Source organism: Pogoniulus pusillus, chromosome 8, assembly GCF_015220805.1.
Source record: "Pogoniulus pusillus isolate bPogPus1 chromosome 8, bPogPus1.pri, whole genome shotgun sequence".
NCBI classification, from domain to species: domain Eukaryota; kingdom Metazoa; phylum Chordata; class Aves; order Piciformes; family Lybiidae; genus Pogoniulus; species Pogoniulus pusillus.
Window position 1 is genome coordinate 15,378,882 of NC_087271.1, and position 21,483 is coordinate 15,400,364.

Consider the following 21,483-nt stretch of genomic DNA (forward strand, 5'->3'; position numbering starts at 1 on the left):
TCTGCATTTGTTAACCTTAAAACTGAAGTTTATATATTCAGTGTAAATTATGTTTGATTGATAAGTGGGGTTCTGAAAGACTTCACAGAATGTCAGGGCCTGGAAGGGATCACAAAAACTCATCCAGTCCAACCCCCAGACCAGAGCACGATCACCTAGAGCAGGTGGACACAGGAACACATCCATATGGGTTCTGAATATTTCTACAGAGGGAGACTCCACAACCTCCCTAAGCAGCCTGTTGCAGGGCTCTGTCACCCTCACATTGAAAAAAATCCTCCTCATGTTTAAATAAAACATCCCATGCCTCAGCTTTCACCCACTGCCCCTTGTCCTGTCACTGGGCATCACTCATTCTATATTTATAAACATTGATGAGGTCACCTCTCGGTCTCCTCTTCTCCAAGCAGCACAGCCCCAGTTCCCTCAGGCTCTCCTCATAACCGAGATGTTCCATTCCCTTCATCATCTCTGTGGCTTTGCATTGGACTCTATCAAGCAGTTCTATGTTCCTCTTGAACTGAGGACCCCAGAATTAGACACAGTACTCCAGATGTGGCCTCAGCAGGGCAGAGTAGAGGGGCAGGAGAACCTCTCTCGACCTACTAAACACAGCCCTTCTAATATACCTCAGGCTGGCATTGTCCTTCCTGGCCACCAGAGCTCATTGCTGGCTCATGGTCAGCCTCCCATCAACTAGGACCCCCAAATCCTTTTTCCCTTTGCTGCCTTCCAACGGGTCAGTCCCCAGCCTATCCTGATCCCTGGGGTTCTTCTTTCACAGTCACCAGACTCTCCCCTTGTCCTTGTTGAACTTCATTCCATTTCTCCCCACCCAACACTCACTCTGCCTGGGTCTGGCTGGATGGCAGCACAGCCTTCTGGTATGGCATCCAACCCACCCAGTTTGGAGTCATCACCAAATCTGCTGACAGTGCCCTCTGTGCCCTCATCCAGGTCACTGATGAATATACTGAACTGGTCCCAATACTGACCCCTGTGGGACCCAACTAGTCGCATAGTAGCCATCATCAAAGTATTTTAATCCTGCCCCTCTGCTCTGCTGAGACCTTGCCAGCAGTGCTGAGTCCAGCTCTGGATCCCTCACTACAGGAAGGACATGGAGCTGATGGAGCACATCATGGAGCAGAGAAGGACACAAAAATGACCAGGGGCCTGGGCATGACAGGGTGAGGGAGCTGGGAGTATTCAGCCTAGAGAAGAGAAAGCTAAACGGGGCTACAAGACGGCTGCAGAGAGACTGTTTGCAAAGGCCTGCAGTAACAGGACAAGGGTGACGTCTGCACTAGAGCAGTGCAGATTTAGACTGGATGTGAGGAACAAGTTCTGCACCATGTGGGTGCTGGAACACTGGAACAGGTTGCCCAGGGAGTTGTTTGGGGCCATATCCCTGGAGATGGGCTGGGACAGGGCTGTGGGCAACATGATCTAGTTGAGGATGTCCCTGATGACTGCAGAGGAGGTTGGACTGGATGAGCTTTGGAGGTCCCTTCCAACCCAGACCATTCTGTGATTCTCCACTATGGAAGTCTTAACTGCTTCATCTAAAGCATGAACTAGTGGAAACAGATGGATACATTCAGTCATGGACATGGGCCATGCACAAAAGACAATCTTGATCAGTCAGAAATAAAACTACCAGTGCCTATCAGGAACTTGGGCTTATGTATGTAATTAAACAATGTAAAAAGTAATCATATACATTTTAGCCGCCACATCTGCACACAGGCTGCACCTCAAACCCCAGAGAACAGGATCACAGGATGTCAGGGGTTGGAAGAGACCCTAGCAGATCAGAGTCCAACCCCCCTGCCAGAGGAAAACCATACAATCTAGCTCAGGTCACACAGGAACACATCCAGACAGGACTTGAAAGTCTCCAGAGGAGACTCCACAGTCTCGCTGAGGAGTCTGTGCCAGTGTTCTGTGACCCTTACAGTCAAGTTCCCCATTGTGTTGAGGTGAAACCTCCTGTGCTGCAGCTTCCATCCATTGCTCCTTGTCCTATCCTAGAGAGCAAGTGAGCAGAGCCTGTTGCCCTCCCTTCCTGACACTCATCCCTCAGATATTTACAAACATTTCTTAAATCCCCTCTCAGTCTTCTCTTCTCCAGACTGAAGAGTTTTCACAATATGGTGGTGTGGCTAGTCAATGTTGCACAAGCCTAAAAGTGATGCACTTTCCTTACAATATGTAAAAATAAGGCATTTAGAGTGAAGTTCAAGTGGAGCAAAAATAAATTAATGTAGTATGGTGATGCAAACAGAAGTGAACTAAACTAATAATATCATTCACTGCATTCTGAAGATTTGTCCAGGAGTTTGTATTTTTGACTGTTTTTGTTTGCTTTTGGGATTTTTTCTGGGTTTTTTGGTGGATTTTTTTTAGTTTCTAAATTTACAAAAAAGCCTTAATACTCAGTTCATCCATATGCACATGCCCATGCATATCACTGGAAAAACGGAAATTATGGTCTGTTATTAAATTATTACACTTTCCAATCACATGTGCTGTACTTCAAATCTATCCAATTACTATTAATTGTAATCAATTTGCAAACTTCAGAAGTAAATTACCTATGTTTAGGCATCGTTAACATTAACTAATAACCAATTTCAGTTAATGTGCCATCAAAACCAGCAGATCTATGTTTATTCCCCAAAATAAACAGAGCACTCAGAATATTATTAGCTCATATGCCTCACAGTGCAAAGTATTCTGTTAATACAATGTATTACCTACCAAAGCCACTGCTAACGTTTTCTGCTAATGAAATAAAACCAAGATCAAGATAAATGGTATCATTCAAAGCTCCAGCAGTTTGCTGAGCTCAGTTGCAGAATGATTTCTGAAATATTTTTACTGATTGAACTTAACTACACAAATGTGAACAATGAAAATGGTGGCACCTATAGTAGTAACAACTGCCAATTCTGTTTTAATCCCCAGGCTTTGACAAGACAATTTTAATTAAACTTTCCTCAATACCTTTTGCTCTTTATCTGCATTTCTTAAAAATTATAAAGTTTTCCTGTGGATTTCAGTAATAACGTTCATGGTATGAGCATCTTCATACATGGAAATCTTCCATTCAGCTCTTCCCCATCTGACAAAAAGCCTCACAAGAAGTTCACCGTAAAAGTAAGCAATCACAGAGAAAATGTCTTTTCTAGTTCTTAATGAGAATGGACATTTTTATTTAGATTTAAAAGCTATATAATAAGCATTTGTAGTTATGTATATAATATCATAGAACTGCAGAATTGTCAGGGCTGGAAGGGACCTCAAGGATCATAAGCTCCAATTGTCCTGCCACGGGAAGGGACATTTCCCACTAGATCAGGTTGCTCAGAGCCACAAGTCTGGCCTTAAAAACATCCAGGGATGAGGCTTCCACCACCTCTCTCAGCAACTCATTCCAGTCTCTCATTACCCTCATGCTGAAGAACTTCTTCTCCATGTCTAATCTAAATCTTACCTCCTCTATAGCTTGGATCCATTCCCCCCAGTCCTATCACTACCTGACACTCTAAAAAGTCCCTCTCCAGCTTTTCTGAAGCTCCCTTCAGATATTGCAGCCCAGGCTCTGGTTGGCTCTCTGGGCTGCAGGTGCACACTGGTGCCTCATGCTGAGCTTCTCATCTACCAGCATCCCCTAGTCCTGTTCTTCAGGGCTGATCTCAAGGCAGTCCCTGCCCAACCTATATCAGCGCCTGTAACTGTCCCGACCAAGGTGTGGGACTTTGCACTTGGTCGTGCTGAACTCCTCCAGCCTGTCCAGGTCCCTCTGGATGGATCCCTTCCCTACAATGTGTCAGCTGTACCACACTAGTATTACAGTACTACAGTACTCTGAATGGCAACTGAACACTGAAAACCTCTAATGGAACTGTTACCAAGATAAAAGAGATGGACAATAATCTTTTAAAACCTCATCTCCAGCCTCACTGCTAAAGACACAGCCCCTAGTTCTACTGAAAAAAAAAAACAAAAACCACAACTACTTCTATGAAAGCGTTTTTTTTAGGACAACTTTAGCAATTTGGTTTAGGTTAGTATGTCTATAGCAGAGATTTAGAAAGAAATGAGGCTGTGATTCCAAAGTTTTTGCTATAAGCTTAGGCCTCCTAGCAGTAACTGTTTTTTTGACTGTGTATACTTTTACCAATAAGGGTCAGAGGACTGCACAAACTATCTCTTCTGTGCATCTAGGTATGTGGAAAAATATCACGGAATCAACTATTGAAAAGGTCAAGATCAAGATTAGGAAACAATGACTAGGTCTCAAAGTCATGACACTTCCAAACACTAAGGATCAAAGTTTTAAGAGCTATGGAGTAAGCCACTTCCTACAAAATGTCTCCTTTCAAAGAATTTAATCAATGATTACAGATCCTCTTAAGCTCTAGACAATCTGAGAAAGATCCACCACTAAGATACCTCAGCTGCAGGAAAAAAAAACAAAAAAAACCCAAACTCCAAAAGGTTTTAAATTCTTCTAAAGAGCAAAGCAACAACAGAACTGAAGGAAATGGAGTACATTAGTTCATGTATTAAGAATACTTGAAGTCATCTGGCTTTGGGAGATGAGTACAGAAAAATAAACACACTTGTTTCCATCCATTTCAGATCTAACTGCTTCTTGGTCTACAAACTGAACTTGAAAACTGTGCCAGCTGGGGAAAACTACTTCCACATTCACAATGCACATGACAACTATGGGAGGATATATTAAGAAATAGCAACAAACTAAAGATTTAGCCTACTGTACGGGCAGGTTTTAACACTATCTAACAAAAGCAGATAGGTGAGAAATTTGAACACAATCCCAATAAACTGCTTAAAACCACACAAATAAGCCAAACTAGCCTTTCCATTGACCTATATATTCAGACTGTTTTTTTTTCCTTGTTTGGGATCATTTTTCCACCAATCAACAGATGAGGAGAAGGCTGAAGTACTCAGTAACATTCTTGCCTCTGTCTTAACTAGCAACCTCACGCCTCACCCCTCCAGAGTTGACGAACCACTAGCTTAATACCATAGCAGTAAAATCCCCTGCATTCTAAAGGGAAGACCAAGTTCAGGACCACCTGAGGAACCTGAATATATATAAAAATATACATACACACACACACACACATAGAGAGAGAACACCTCTACATATATATATATATATATGTCCTCTCTATATATATGTATAGGTCTTATTTCTATATATAGAGGTGTTGTCTTTTTATGTTCAGGTTCCTCAGGTGGTCCTATATAGGACCTATAAATATTTTATATATATATATATACACACATATGACCTGAGGAGATGCATCCCAGAGTCCTGAGGGAATTGCCTGATGCAGTCAAAAAACCCACTCTCCATCATATTTGAAAAGTGCTGGCAGCCAGGTGAAGTCCTTGGAGACTGGAAGATGTCCGTCAGGGGTCCATGCTGGGACCAGTATTGTTTAATACTTTCCTCAGTGATACAGACAACGAAATTGAGTGCACTCTCAGCAAGTCTGCAGAAAATACCAAGTCAAGTGGTGCAGCTGACATGACTGAGGGAAAGAATGACATCTAGAGGGACCTGATGGGCTGGAGAAGTGGACTCAGATGTACCTCATGAGGTTCAATAAAGTGAAGAGTACACTCCTGCACCTGGGTAACCCTCAGAACAAGATGGGGGACGAGGAGACCAAGAGTAGCCCTGTGGAAAAGGACTTGGTGGATGAGAAGCTGGACTTGAGCCAGCAATGTGCACCTGTAGCCTAGGTGGCCAACCATATCCTGGCCTGCATCAGAAGAAGCACGGCCAGCAGGCTGAGAGAGGTAATTCTGCCACTTTGCTCTGCTGAGTACTGTGTCACTCTCTGGAATCTCAACATAGGAAGGACATGGATCTGCTGGACTGGATCCAGTGGAGGACCATGAATGATTATCACAGAGCTGGAACACCTCCCTTACGGAGACAGGCTGAGAGATTTGAGTTTGGTCAGTCTGGAAAAGAGAGGGTTCCAGCAACACCTTATAGTGGCCTCTCAGTACCTGAAAGGAGCCTACAGAAAATCTGGAGAAGGACTTTTTATAAGGGCATGTAGTAACAGAGGCAATGGCTTTAAACTAGAGCAGAGTAGATCTGGGTAAGACATTAGCAAGAAGCCCTTTACTATTAGGGTGGTGAGACACTGGAACAGGTTGCCCAGAGAACTGTGTATGCCTCATCCTTGGAAGCATTTAAGATCAGGCATGAGGCTTTGAGCAGCCTGTTCTGGTGGGAGGTGCCCATGCCCAGATTAGGAAGATTGGAACTAGATGAACTTTAAGGTCCCTTCCAACACAAGCCATTCTACAATTCTATATATACTACACAATTAACATGAAAAAATTAAAAGCAGCTGATACTACAGTAGCCAGGCCACCAGCCAGACCACTGTTGCTTACTCACAAGGTAATTTCTGAAAAGCCACTTATAGTTCTGGATGCCTGCAGATTTATCAAGAGGTGTTTGGTATAAAGAACCAACTAACTGGAAAACTCTCCCACACTTACCCTTTGATAACAAAACCTCCACAAAAGGCAATAAATAAAACACAAAACTCAAACTCTAAATCAGTTTTAAAAAGGTGGGATACAAAAAGCATGCGGGGAAGAGAATCCATCTTTGTTAAACACTAAATGTTAAACTCCCAAGTCCATATAATGGGATCAAAAAATTCTTTTCCATTTTAAGAACTTTTTGAGGAGAAAGGAATTGCTATTTAAAGTTTGAGGCTTTCTAGACAAAATTATTTTTTCTTCTGAAAATTCAAAAATTATCATAATTCTTCTTTCAAACTTTTCCCCTTTAGCTCTTGGCTTGGGATTTTTTTTTCCTTTGACAAATTAACTTGCATTTAGTTTTCCTGAACTAAATGTCTCTCTCAAAACAAAGAACATAAGGTTAACATTCAAGACTTTGTTCTGGTAATAGTGTTTTCTCTCTCACTTCCCAAATACAATCCCCAAAACTCTTTTTCATTTTAGGTTCTCATTTACATAACACAAGGCACTACTATCCAGGACTAGGAGAAGAGGGACCACTTTCAGAACCAGATGGAAGAAAAGTAGAGGAGGCAAACAAATATTGTGGGGTTCTAAAATGGCTGTGAATGCACAACACTGCATTTTTCCAAAGAAGTATTGTCTCTTCACCTTTGGTTATGGAACTGCAAATGAAGTGGCTCTCCTCTCTTCTGCCACCACTCCTCCACCCTACGCTGCACTGCTCCAGGGGAAAAAAACTCTTTGGCAGCACAATTTAGCTCATTTTGCAAGAGCATGAGCACTCCAACATAGACAGTGGAGTAGAAACAGGTGAAGTAACAAGAGGCAGGGTTCTGCTTGTGCCAAGTAAATAGGATGAGAAAGCATAAAACTACCCATTCTGGCAAAAGATGCCACCACAGCACCCTAACTGTAACAAGAAGTAATATCCTGAATCTCAATCTTTTACTATTAAAGGAAAGAGTCTGCTACTAATACTATCAACTACGCTGCTCAGCACCTAGAGAAAAATTTGTCAGGCACATTAAAACAGTGAATGGGGCAACAACACTGTGATGCCATAAACTAGTTTCTTCACATTTGAGGAAAAGAAAAATCCCAAATATAGAGGAGGGGGTGCAAGAAAAGAGAGAAAAAGCATCATGTCTCAAGTGAGCTCTCCGAGGGAGCTCAATGCACATCCAACATACAGAAGCATTAACTGAAATAGAAGGCATTTTATTATGTGCCAACCTATGAAAAGCCTTTCCATCTTGCATTACCAGAAATATGACTAAACCACCACACTCACTTCACACTGATATGCTGAGATTCTACTGCTGTCATCTCAAACTTCAGTAGAAAAGTGAAGCTTCCTGCTTCAGCAGTTTAAACCACAACAGAGTAAAACTCTGGTTTCCTCATTTGGTACTATATTACAGAACTGGCATAGTGTTCTTCCCTGTAATGCTCAAACTCACAAATATTTATGTGTGTAAAACCTGATGTCAGCCAGGAGTTAGGCTATTTATCTTTGCTTGGTAAATTGTTATTATTTTGAAGGCATCTGCACAAGGTAAGTCTAAGTTTTCATCCCATCACCCACCAACAATTTTGTGTACAGACATTTGGAAGTTGCTGCTTATTTTATGAGATTACTCTTCTCAAACACCCAAGATTTGTGAATGACAAGGTGACTACAGTCTAATTCACACCAACAGTTTATCCCTCTATAGTGCAATGGATTCTTGTTTCAGTGTTCTCCCCTTGTAAACAGGAAAAGAGTCCAAGTATAAATGATAGATTTCTCCTTTGAAAGGGCATCACTTACCAGTAACTACCATGCTGCTCATGTTAGAGTTCGGGCTATTGAGTACACTGCCTGAAAGAAGTTCGTCAGATCCTCTCTAAAAAGAAAGAGACAGTAAGAGATTTTTTTTCCTTCTATTATGTGTTTTAAGATGATATTAAAAAAATGTCAGTTTGACAGCAAAAATCTCTAGAAGAATTTAAGCAAGCACAACGAAAGCTATTCAGATTTGGCAGACTTCCCTTTTTTCAGATAAGTGCAAGCAGTTGAAATATAAGCAAAGCAATATATTTACATGGCAATCTTTGAAATAAGAGCAGCTCAAGCACAGCTGTTTCACCCACCAATGAAATTAAGTCACCTCTAGACACAATGAGAACTGCTGAACAATAAATTTGTCCAGCATTTCAAATTGGAATATTAATTCATTTCGGTTGTTACAGTATTTCAGTAGCTACTATTATATCTAGTTGAAACTACAAGGGAAGTCTATACAACTAGAAACGTTGTGTTTATCTCAATTCTAACAATTTGTTTATTTAAAAAAACAGACTTTATTTCCTAGGAAATCATCCATTTCCATTTGGAGAATGTTCACTTGTCCTGCAAAATACCGTTTAAGATGAGAATTACATCTTCATTGTAGTTCTCAAACATGACAAATACCAGATAAATGAGCCTTTTGAAAATTACTCCAAAGTGGGCTGCAAAAACTGGCTAAGGTTTATACTGAAAACATATAAGACAATGTTTTCCTCTCAAATTATTTGAAAGATGGGTATGCGACAAAGCCGAAGAGGCCTTCCCTCCTCACTTTTTTCTTTTACCCACTCCATTCCTCAAGATTTCATCTCTCAAGGAGCCCCTAAAATATCTAGATCATCATTCTTTAAAATTCTTTTAACGATAATAACTCTGACATCCTTTGAAGACTAATTTCCGGTTGGTTCTTTCCCCACTTCAGAAGTATTTCCCCAGCACCCTTAACACTAATCCAGGTCACTAACAAAATGGAAATGAAGGAAGATAACAGTTCCTATACAACTGTATCAAAATAAAAAGTTTTTCATTCGGCTGTGGACACTGCAATAGAATCTCAAGAACAGTTAGTGAGCATATTTTACTAGGCACCTCAATATTGCTTACTAAGTTAACTTGAAGATAACATCCTTCCTGACAGCAGTTACAAGATGCATGAAGTCAAACCTTTACCATAGCGCACTGTGTGTGTCCATGCATAGTACAGTACGTTCAAAGTTTAATCCACACAGAGCTCTCACAAATAGTACGGACACATAGAGCCATTCAAATTTACTCTAAAGTATTGAAAAGTTTTCAACATCAGCTCTGAAGAATGTTTATACAAGTTAATAAATACTTTTGAGTTCTTATGGGTACACAGCAAACAAAGCTCTGCCTACCAAACCAACAACAGATTCCCTTTAAAACTGAGCCAAGCTTAATACTAAGATTAAGTAGGACTCTGGAAAGACCACATCTTCTCAATGCAGGGACAGACCACTAATCAGATATAACCAAGGAAACATTTAGCTGGACAAAATGGAGAAACAAGTTATGGTAGTTATGGAAACTCTCCATTATTCAATCTACATTACTTTCTACTGTAAATAGAACAGACTAATCTTGGCACTCAGTACAAGTTGAAACATAAACATTCACTCTTTCTCTTTATTGTTGTCTTTTTCTAACATAATATTTACATGGTTCAAATACTGCAAAGTTCCAGATTCTTAAAAGTTTCAGATCACTCAGTGATAACTGCAGTTATTTCTGCACACAGCTATCTGCCTAGACTGGCTTGGAAGCCCTTGTCTGTAGACTGGACAGCTCAACTGCATAATCAGAAGTAACAGCAGACCAGTGTAATACACTGAGGTAATACACCTCAGTCCATAGTGAGGTGTATTACAACAATTCACCAGCAGTTACACCAGGTATTAATTTGCACAGGTATTAACTGGCACAACAGTTATGACACACACAGCTGAAGCATTTGACCAAATGATTGCTGTTCCAAAAACCTGCAGGAACTTTACAACTCTGAAATAGTTCAGATTTGAACAGTCCTCAGCTTCCAAAAGTTACTTACATCAGCAACTGCTGACTAGCACAGCACTAAAGTGATTACATAAACTTCTGGTTCCTAGTATATAAAAAAGCTATACATTTCTTAATCCACAGCAGAAAGGTCCAAACAGAGCACATGTTAGGCAGAGTGGATATTCAGTTACTGTATTTGTGGTTAATGAACAGTTAAGAGTTTTCATTATGAAAGGTAATATGCATTTCATGAATACACTGAGTCAACCATAAGACTTTGTCACTACATTTGAAAGGGTTTGAACAATTTTGCTTCCAAAGAAAAAGTACATGTGAATACCTTACACTGGCACGCATCACAAAATCTGCACTTGTTTTATTCTCATGAATCAGTGCTGGCAAGTCTGACTCATAGATAAAGAGGTTCATATATGTAATGCTCCTCCAGTTCAGCATGAGATCACAAAAACATAGCAAACCTCTAATAACTTACTGCGATACATACTTGCCAAGATTGGTAGAAGACAAAGGTATCTGTTAGCATGCAAGTAATCACCTTATGGTTACTTTTCCGTATGTGTTCTTGAGTTATCTAGACACCTCTGCAGTACATCAGTTATGCAGCAAGACACACGATGTACTTGGTCAGAGCATGGTTACATTACAAACTCAAAACCAGTAACTGCCTGGCAATTCTCATTTACTTCAAGAGTTCTCTTAAGATGGTAGTTGTCTAGTAAAGCAATTTAATATAAGCATTTCAAGTAAACCAATGCTTTCGCTTAGACTGCCGTACTATTTAACACGGGCACCTATGAGTTACCACACAAACAGAAACACTTATTTTACTTATCAGAGGCAAGACTATTCAAAGTGTGGTTTGAGGTGCATGGCTTGCTTTCTATGTGCATCTTTGGCTTAGCACTATCTAAAAGATAAGGACTGGCAACTTGCTCCAAAGGCAAATCTCTTCATTGCTGTGCTGTTTTACAGATGGATTACAGAATTATAACCCATTTCCCAAGAATCTTGAATATTCGCCATTCTTACTATCAAGCACACCAGTTCTGCTACTCAAATCATGCTAAGCAAAGAAACTTTTAAACTAATTTAGGTGATTTCTATCAAGTGTGCCAGGGAAAAAGAAATTAAACACAGATCTTTGATGAATATAACACATCAGATTCAATAAAGAATGGAAGATCAAAGAGCAAAGCTTGCTTAACTCTTTTCCCCATCTGTGCTAACCACTGTGTTCTAAAGAATCAAGCAAGGTTGAGATTGTGTAAGAATGAAGATCAAAAATGCACAAATCACAAAAATGTCCAAGTCTCAGTTTAAAAAAAAAACACCACCACCACAATAATTTTATTTTATCATAGACTGCAAAGGAAAATTCCTATAATAGCAACATGGTAGAAGCTAACTGATATTCATTTCAGCATGAGAAAAGGAGATAAAGGACAACATAAACTGCTATTATGTTATTAACAGGTCATCTTCTGACAGCTAAGTCCTCAACAGCACAAGTTTTCAATGCCAAACTTATCTTCCTACCAATGTCAGGAACACAAATCTACATTCAACTTCCAAAACAGCTAAAGCTCTAACTATTCAGATCAGAGGTACCTAGAACATTTTTTCCTTAAATCAGCATTTGTCAAAATACTATTACACAAAAATTAACAAGGAAATTGCCAAAGTAACTTCTTGCAGTGAGCAAAATTTGTTGCAGAGTCAATACTGTCCATTCAACGAAGCCCATGTTACCACACCCTTGGCCACATGACAGCATGTCTATCCATGGTGTGAAAACAACATGTTAATGCACAGCTTAAAACAATGGAGCTATGCAAAACTGACATGGACTACTCAGACAAGGCTGAAAAATATATCAACTCAGATTTCAAAGGCATTTTGGAGAAGCTCAAAAATTGTAGGTTTTTTTTTTTTTTTAAATGTATATGTAAACTGAAGATACCACTCCAGTATTTTCATTAATTTCTGTAAGTCAATCTCCTCTACAATTAAAAAATAAAATAAAAATCAATTGTAGGTAAAAAAAATCCCCTAGCTTCTCAAATTCATTTCCTAGCTCCTTTTAACCACCACAGATAACCCGGAATCTCTCACTGCACAAACTCAATTTACATAGTAAGATTCCAGACCTTCCCAACTCCCACAGACTACTACAAAGCTTCAATCTATCACACCTTATATTAAGTAGCTGTGTAATTTCAGGAAGTCACTGCAGTCATACTATCCTTCCAGACTAATAAAAATCATACTATTTTTAAGTCTTTACCAACTAGTTTCATCATGCTCCAGATGTTATTACATTTAAGGCAAAAAAAAGTCCCACTCAAAATACCAAACACACCAAAAAAATCCCAAACAACAAAGACTGACAAGCCTGGATTGAAAGGTATCAAAGAGGTTTATCTTTTTAAGTATCAAAGTACTTTCTGACAATTGTTTATGAACAAGAAACACTATCAGTTCTTTTCCAAGATTTCAGGACTATGGAGACTGATCAAAAGTTACAGCTAAACCTAACATAGCAATCTGAGTGTACCACAGAGGCTTATTAGAAGCATGGCTAGATGCACTGTGATACCACAAGAGCACTAAAACAATGCTACTAGAAACAGTAAACAAGTGACAAAAACACACTTTGTAAAAAAGCCAAAGGCATGATCTAAACCAATTTCTTAAATTCCCACTGCAAAAGACAAAGAATACACTCAAATTTCTTGAAAAATACATTTTCTGATAAACCCCTCATTCCTGATATTACAAACCTCTCTTAGAAACAAGATGCTTTTGCCACCCCATTCCTTCCTTCTCTCCTTCATTCCTCCCCCAGATGCAAGAAAAAAAGGAAAACCTTAGCTGCAGTCATTCTCAGCCTACAGGCATGAATTTCCCAAGGGGTATGACAAGCCAAGAGACAGATCTCGTGATTTAGAGATCTAACATCACTGTAAAACACTTAATTTCTAAGAATATCTGGGAACAATTTCAAAGGCAGAAGTTTCGTAGTATGGGAGAAGAATAACAGTGTATTTAAAAGATTTCCAGCCCAGACATTAAACATTATTCTTTAACTTGTACACATAATGCTCCAACATTCATTGTCTGAATTAACTTTGGGAACTGGATGTTTGAAACAGGCAATTTTAAGCCCCCATGCACAGCATTTCTAAACTTTGTTCCGTTTACAAGCAATGGATCAGAATTTCATGAATGCTTCACTGCTAACAGGATACATTTTTAATGAAGTTTTGTATAAACACACTCTCACATACTCTTTAGTGAAGAAGAAATACTTGCCCTGCCTTGTGCTGACTATACACACTATACTGTTAAAAGACATCATCCAAATTACCCAATTAACAGACTAGCTGCAGCTCTCATATGCATAGGATCAAGAAGATTCATTCAGGACAGAACTAAGACCAAATACACAATCTAAAAGAAATTCCACACAGGTTAATAGGTAGTTTACAAAGCACACAGTTTAAGCTATAAGCTTGCTATCACCTCATCAGAACCTTACATACAAGTATGTTTACTTGATTTGGGGGGTTCTGTTTGGGTTTTTTTAAGACATTATTTAACTATGCCAGCATGAAATCTTACCAAGTAAGACCATGAATTCCACGGGTGCTTAGTAAAAGAAAGTGATACTATAAAAGTTAATGAAGTTAACTGGATACAATCTGACACCCTTTCCATACTTGCTTGCTGTATTATCTTCATTCAATTATTTTTCACGCTGTCTTTAGCCAATCGTATATTGCCATTGGAATGGGCTGCCCAGGGTGGTGGAGTCACCTGGAGGCGTGCAAGAAAAGACTGGATGGGGCACTTAGTGCCATAGTCCAGTTGCTTGGATAGGGCTGGGTGATAGGTTAAACTGGACGATCTTGGAGGACTCTTCCAACCTGGTGTATTCTATGATTATTCATATAGCCTAACAATAAGCTTCATCACTTTTACACTCTTTTTTTTTTTTTAGTAAGAAGACAACAGAGGCAAATAAAGCTTTCCTCCTTTTTTTTTTTCCCCCGACCATATGCATACTATGCACTTAAGAAAACACATTCCTGGAGAAATTGCAAGAGTGATCAAGGGTACATCAGAAGTCTTTTAAGATTGGAAGGAGACACATCTTGATTCTGCTGAAAAGTCACAAAATACTATGTGCAAAAGTCAATTTTCTCAAAGCACCCGAAAATTCACAATGGACTATCAAGAAAGCTTAAGAGTAAAGAATCAAATCTCCACTTACACCATGTCACTAAGCCTCATTTGAAAATTTTCAATTGTAATGAAAAACTGAAAGACAGAATCTAGTCCAATACCAGTTGTCGCTTCAAACATCCAGAGGAAGTACACTAGTAAGATTAATTTATTCCAGCACTTCATATTTCACTTCTACCAGGAAAAAGTGTTACTTTGAAGCATCTGTGTGTATCCTGTTCTAAATCAGAATAGGTGGGAAGAACTTGCTCGAAATACCACCTGGATGAGTTAACTTTCTAGACAGAGAATCAAGGCAACTAGATGGACAGACTTTGATTTTCAGTAGCAGTTTCTGTATCTCAAAATATTATATTATTTTCTACTCGATTCTCTGCTATCTTGTAATAATTACTGAAAAGTGCTAGTGCTACTTTGGTCTGTAACTCAATACTCATGTTACACATTCATAGAAAAACCTAAAAATGCCTATATATATTTTCAGCTACAGAAAAAAAAAACAAAAAAAAAACCACCCAACAACCACCACCATCTAAACACTACACACATCAGTCTCAGAACGGTTGCAGAATGGTGGCAGAATAAGCAATTCTTTAAAAAAAACAATCAATAAACAAATTCACAAAATAAAAATAATTGGAGTGTTCTGGGAATAAATATGAAACTAATTTCAAACAGGGTCAATTCACAGAAGTTACTGTTAAAGAGAGAGTAAGAAGGTATTATTTTGTCACCAAGGACACATTCTCCATACACTGCTGAAAGGACAAATCCAGATGCTGTTTCTAAACTTCTCAACATTGCAATATTTCAATCTTATTTCACTGCCAGAATGATCTGTACATTTTTTGCTGTCTACAATTGCTATGATTGAGAACTACTGAACACAAACATCAATTAAAAAACATCATTCTTGCTAACAGAAAGCTAAACAGGCTCCTCCAATTTACAGACTAAAAATCCATTTTTATCCTATCTTCTGCTTTTAACAAACTCTTTGCATAATCTACTAGCAATCTACTCATGATCTACATGCAAAGACAGCTCAAAACTGTCACTCTAATATTTAAAAAGTAACAGACCAGCACATGTCATTTTCTATACAAATGAGTCAAACATTTACCCTACCACTCCCATCCTTTTATTTATCTATAGTGATGACAGTGAAGGCAAAGTGGTCTTCAGAAAAAGAAACTCAAAGAAAAGCAGCTATCTAAATATATTTTCTCACTTAAGTTTAGTCCAAACTCATCTTCTACCAACTTGACAGGATGTTAGGGTTTTTTTGCACCTTCTCATTGCATAGTGTACAGTTCAAACAAAAAGTCATGCTATATCCACAGTGTTTTTTTCCACGACAGGAAATCTTATCTCAAAAAAGTTGTCAGTGTCCTGTAATTTTGTAAGAGAAGAGATTAACTCACAGAGCTTGAGTTTAAAACAAAGTGGGCAATGCTTCAAGTGTACTTACAGACACTGCTCACTTCCTTTTCTCCAGCAGCTCATCTTTCTTCTGGTTTTAGCTACAGCCCTCCCTCCACATTATTATGTTCCCCCATGTTTAACTTCAGCAACCAGAAAAAAAGGGGCTTAGTGACACACTACTGTCTGGAAAATTATTAGAAAAGATCAGCATAAGGCACCCTTTTCTTAAGCACACTGCAAAGCCTGATGCCTTGACTTTTGAGGAAAAGGTCATGCCCACATCTTTAAACATTATAAAACTATCTCTATAGGAAGACGTGCATTTTCCCTTGTAGCTGTAACTGGGGCTGTCCATGCTTGGCAGCTGAAGCTCAGGTTTTGGTCAAAGTAACACAAAGTAGCATCAACAATGTCACAAACTCCCAAATACTGTGCACCAAAAAATGCATCCATGAAGCAACGACTGCTTCTTTTCTCTCACCACATAGAAGTAAATCTCAGCCATTCTGCTACGTGCAATGCAGGAACATAAAATGAGTCACTCAGCTGTTTAGGCCCCATTTACTGCACTGCTACACATGCCATCCAGGAGAAAGACAATAAATTACACTGAAGTGGCACATACTGAAATACAGTAAGACAGAACTATCGTCAATATGCACTAAAAAGTTTGCTTAAGTTATACCCTGCACCTGTGTGAACATTTTATGCCCCTACAAAGTTTTTTATTTACTTCAAAAGTAAATTATATACTTGGTATATGCAAAAGTTGAAAAAGGCTCTATCACTCCAAGTCAAGTATCAGTTTACTTATCTAGATTAAAGGATCATAGTGTAAAGAGAACACAAGACAGGAATCCAAACTGCAGTTATTAAATTACTCAAATCTATATAGTCAGTGAGCAAGGAGAAGTTTGAGACTAGAAGCAGGCCATTTCAATGTTAGTGACCTCATGCAATAAAAACAAAGCAATCAAAACGTACCTTTTCAAAACAAAAAAACCCCAGACATTTTATATACCACGGCAATTTAAAAACCTATTCATGAAGAAAATGTACACAATTGCAAGAAACTGAAGTGAAATAAAAAAATAATCTATGAACTATGTAATATACTATCATAGAATCAACTAGGTTTGAAGAGACATCCAAGATCATCCAGTCCAGCCCTACCCACTCAACTTGAGTGCCCCATCCAGGCGTTTCTTGAACACCTTCAGTGACAACTCCACCACCTCCCTGAGCAGCCCATTCCAACGGCAAATCCCTCTGTGGAAAACTTCCTCCTAATATCAAACCTACACCTCCTTTGGCACTTAGCTCTGTTCTATTCAAACTTATTTTACACAACTGGCTTATATACAACAGGAGTTCACAGAGTATCAGACAAGTAGAAGTGAAACATCACCAAAAATGCTGTATAACTGATTATTACATGTATAGTAGGAGCAAAATCTCAAGAAAGAATCAGAGCAAACAATCTCCTGAATAAGTTGATTTAACACAGGTAAATCCCTGCCCATTTCCAAGGGCTAGCCAGTCCAATTTATAAACTGGTTTGCAAAGCTGTTAGTCTGGGTCAGTTCACTTCTGAAAATACTTAAAATTCCTTAGGTATTCCTTCAAATTACTAAGTGCATTTCTAAAGTATTAATAACTTAACACTTTGTCCTCTGAGGCAACAGAGAGACAGCTCATGGTTCTGACTGAGATTAGCTCCTATGGAAGTACTTTCATAACTACACTTTCCTCTTGCTCCAGAGAATTATTTTAACCTTGTCTACAACATTGCATGAATATGTAGAGAGAGATAGGAGCAGAACACATGACTGGCTCCTTACAGTTCTTCCCCCAAGTAAGCTTGTTCAGAAATGTAATGCAGGTACACCTGACAGAATAGCTGCTCTATCAACAGGACAGCTGTACTGTACATAAAAGAGTCTAAATCCAACAGGTCAAATACTGAATCTGTGCCAAAGTGCTTTACTAGACAAAGCCTGGCTTGCTTGTTAACCTTCCAGTTACTACCGACCAGCTTCAGGTGAAAAGGCAACTACGCATCATAGCTGAAAAGTAGCTGGACAAATATGGAGATTTAACTGTATGTACTAAAAAAATTCCATGAAATTGAATTCTTTGAGTGCATTCATGAACATAACCTGAAGTTGTCTTGTCCCATTATCTGTGTATTCTCATTTCTCAGTCTGCTTCTACAAAGTACTGATCTAATTCCTGACAGAGATTTGAATACAAAACCGAAATGAATGTGAAATTAACTAACATTTGGAAGCTTTCATTGTTATATAACAAATACTATTAATTCATAACTGAACTTGAGAAACAGAGTGAAGCTAAGAAAACACTAATTTCTCTGTTCATATAAACTCTACCTCACATATTTTTGTATTATTTTACAGTCACTTCTTTTTTAATTTCAGTAGTACTTGTTCTGAAAAAAATATAGGGGTGGGAGAAGAAAAAAACATGCCTGTTACAGCCACCATGCAACAATGAAAAAGTATTGTTTGGAAAAAAAAGTCTGCAAAACCAAGCCTTAAAATAAGAAGCTGACACTATTACTTTAATCTAGAACAATTCACAGTTCAGTGCCCAAGAGTCTTTTGTGTAGTGCCTCTAATTGACCTCTAGGGACGTTTAATAAAACATACTGTTGACTAAATACCAGCTGACAAAGACTAGTTAAAAAATTTACAACTTGCAATTACCAATGTTCAAAGTAGTTCATTTTGTACCAACAATGTGCCCACTTATTTGCTAAGTGTACATCCTACCTTCACACCAACTGCAACATCAGTGACAATGCTGTAAAAAAAAAGAAACAAGAACACAAGTCAACCAATTAATCCCCATAAAAACAACTTTTCAACGTATTCCAATGCCAAAATAAAGAGCAATCAAAATAGCCAACAACTTTCCCCATGAAGAAAAGAGGTTCGAAGAACACAGCAGGACTGAGGGGAAGTACAAAAGAAACCTATAAAAGCCACTAAGCTCCCCCAGCTTACAGGCTCCTCCAAGAGAGTCCAAAGTTTCAAGTAAACATTACTCCAAATCAACACTGCCCAAAAAAAAAAATCTACTAAGGAAACTCAGGTTTCTGGACTACATAAGATCACAGGGTACAATAAAATAATTCCCAAGTAAATACAGAACTTCTGACACACGCCTACTAGACTGATTAGGTAGGCAGTTCAGCAACATGACTTACACCAAAGACCTTCTTCAAGTAGAAAGCAATGAACACACTTTTTGAAACGAGCTTTAAAGGAGAGCTCATTGGCAGGTGCACCTACAGGAGAAGTAACCAGGGTCACCAACGCAGAACTTTGCAACAGGTATGTCAATATACATCTATCTGGGGCTGTGACATTGTAATTCACAGTATGTAATAACACGATGCCAGAAGAAAACCGAGTCCTCAGAAAAACAAAAACGAAAGCAAAACATGAATCTGTGAAGATGTTCTACAACGTAGAACTTATCCATGACGAGACTTCTCAGCCTGGATTTGTAACTCCCAACACTATCATCACAACTGACCATAAAAAGCCTTTGGAACTCACACAGTTGAAAGGTTATTATATGCTTACAACATACCAAGGTGATTGCTGCTCTGTTTGAAGTGGGACAAACAACTTAATAGGAAATTTGGAAGTTGGAAGAGGTTTCATTTACACTAAGACTACAAGCACCAGCCTCATTTTCCAGGTCCAACTGCAAGGCGGCCTTGTGCACAGTAACTGCCCACCTCAGCTACCGGCCAGGGCCAAGGGCCCTCGCTGTCCCGTAGGACTGACTCCAAAACCTTCCCTTCTTTTGCTTTTACTGCCAGCCTCCAGCATGCACAAAGGCATCTTTCTACCTGGGGGCGGGGGGGAAAGCCAGAGAGCTTATTAAGCAGTTTCTGAAAACAAAAGATCTCGACATCTGGCTCGCACTGGTATTGCTCCACCTCTCCACACGGCCCCAAACAAACCCCAGACCTACAGAGCGCCTCTCCTAGCCCCACGGCTCAGGGGAGGGCGAAGGAGGGGAAGAGGGAAGCCAAAGGCAGAGAATAAGAAAGCAGGAGACTTTGCAAGGGACAGATGGGGGTAGATCGCGCTCCCTCTTTACAAGCGAGATCTGGCGTCTCGAGCACTACGTTAAGGGGCGGCCCAAAGCCCTCGGCAATTCAAACGAAATACCCTACCGAGAAGCCCGCGCTACAGAGAGGCTGTCTCCTCTTCCCTTCCCCCCACTTCGTACTGGGCCTCAGGCTTCACTTGTCCCGCAGCGGGAAGCCCGCCTTTCCCCACTGCCGCCGGGGCAGCGGCTGCTCCCCGCATCCTCGGAGACACTCGCCCGCCGACAGCCAGCCACGGAAGCAAGCAAGCCCCCCTGGACTGGGACAAGTCCCACCACCCACCGCCGGCACAACCGCAGCGGCAGTACCTTCGCCTCCGTCACCCTGTCCATTACTCACCCGTCCATCGCCGAGCAGAACAAAGCGCGGACAAGTGGGACAGACAGCCACGCAGGCAACGCGTACGGGGAAGATGTAAGAAAATGGCGGCCTGGCCTGCACGGAAACCGCCGAACGTTGCCGAGTGCCGGATTCCCCAGCTCGCCCCCCGCCGCTACAGAGCATGCGCCCGCCGCCTGCGCATGCGCTCTCGGTGCCGCTGAAGTTTTGCCACCAGCTGCCTGAGTCGGGTCGGCCCGGGTCGAGCGGCGGTTGTGCTCCGCTTGGAGCGGGCTGTGGGGCCTAGCTGCGAGTCGCTCACCACACGCCTGCCTAATCTGGGCACCCGCCGAGTGGCCAGGTGGGATTCCCGCTTCGCCTGCCCCAGCGCAACACTTCGGTAGCGTTTGTGTTTGTGTGAGGAAGAGGTAGGCTCAGAGGAGCTTAGCTCACAGATCCTGCTCAGGGACAGTGCCCGAGGCCTCTGGCGCGTTGGGAACAGGCCTTCTGTGGGGCTCCTTGGTCAATCTGTCGTTGCCGCCCCACCTGGGGTTAGGATTCACCCGTCGGACCCTACCTGTTGTGTGGTGGAGATTCCGCACGTGATGGTAGCAGTTCCCAGCGCTGGGAGCCTGTCCCTTCCCACCACGGGAAGCGTTCAGCGAGGCCGGGCGCAGCAGGTCCCGCAGAGATCTGGCGCTGGCAGGAGCCGCCTGATAACCTTTGCGCAGCTGCTCATAATGAAACCACCTGTTGGCTTCAGAGCTGACCACTATTACTGTTGAAAAATAATTAGCATGAATGTACTTTTCAGCTATTGCGGTGACTTCCTTCACAGAACTGGGTGTAGCCACGGTTCTTGTTAAGATACAACTTCAACTTTGTTGTACTTGGACATTAGAAAAATTAGAAAACA

The 21,483-nt window shown here is 40.4% G+C and overlaps 1 protein-coding gene across 6 annotated transcripts in view; it reads right to left on the reverse strand.

Annotated features, from left to right (window-relative positions):
• Positions 1–21,218, reverse strand: part of PTBP2 (polypyrimidine tract binding protein 2) — a 56,208-nt gene extending 34,990 nt beyond the window's left edge. For 4 of the 6 annotated variants that reach the window (XM_064147339.1, XM_064147338.1, XM_064147337.1 and 1 more), the window contains exons 1-3: positions 20,589–20,748; positions 18,895–18,925; positions 8,372–8,447 (exon numbers count right to left, since the gene is read on the reverse strand). In XM_064147339.1, coding sequence (XP_064003409.1) covers positions 8,372–8,447; positions 18,895–18,925; positions 20,589–20,596 — 115 coding nt within the window. In that variant the 5' untranslated portion in view covers positions 20,597–20,748. Of the gene's footprint in view, positions 1–8,371; positions 8,448–18,894; positions 18,926–19,331; positions 19,353–20,588; positions 20,749–21,144 lie in introns of those variants that run through there. The other 2 variants (XM_064147340.1, XM_064147341.1) reach the window with 2 other exon arrangements.
• Between the last annotated feature and the right edge of the window lie 265 nt (positions 21,219–21,483).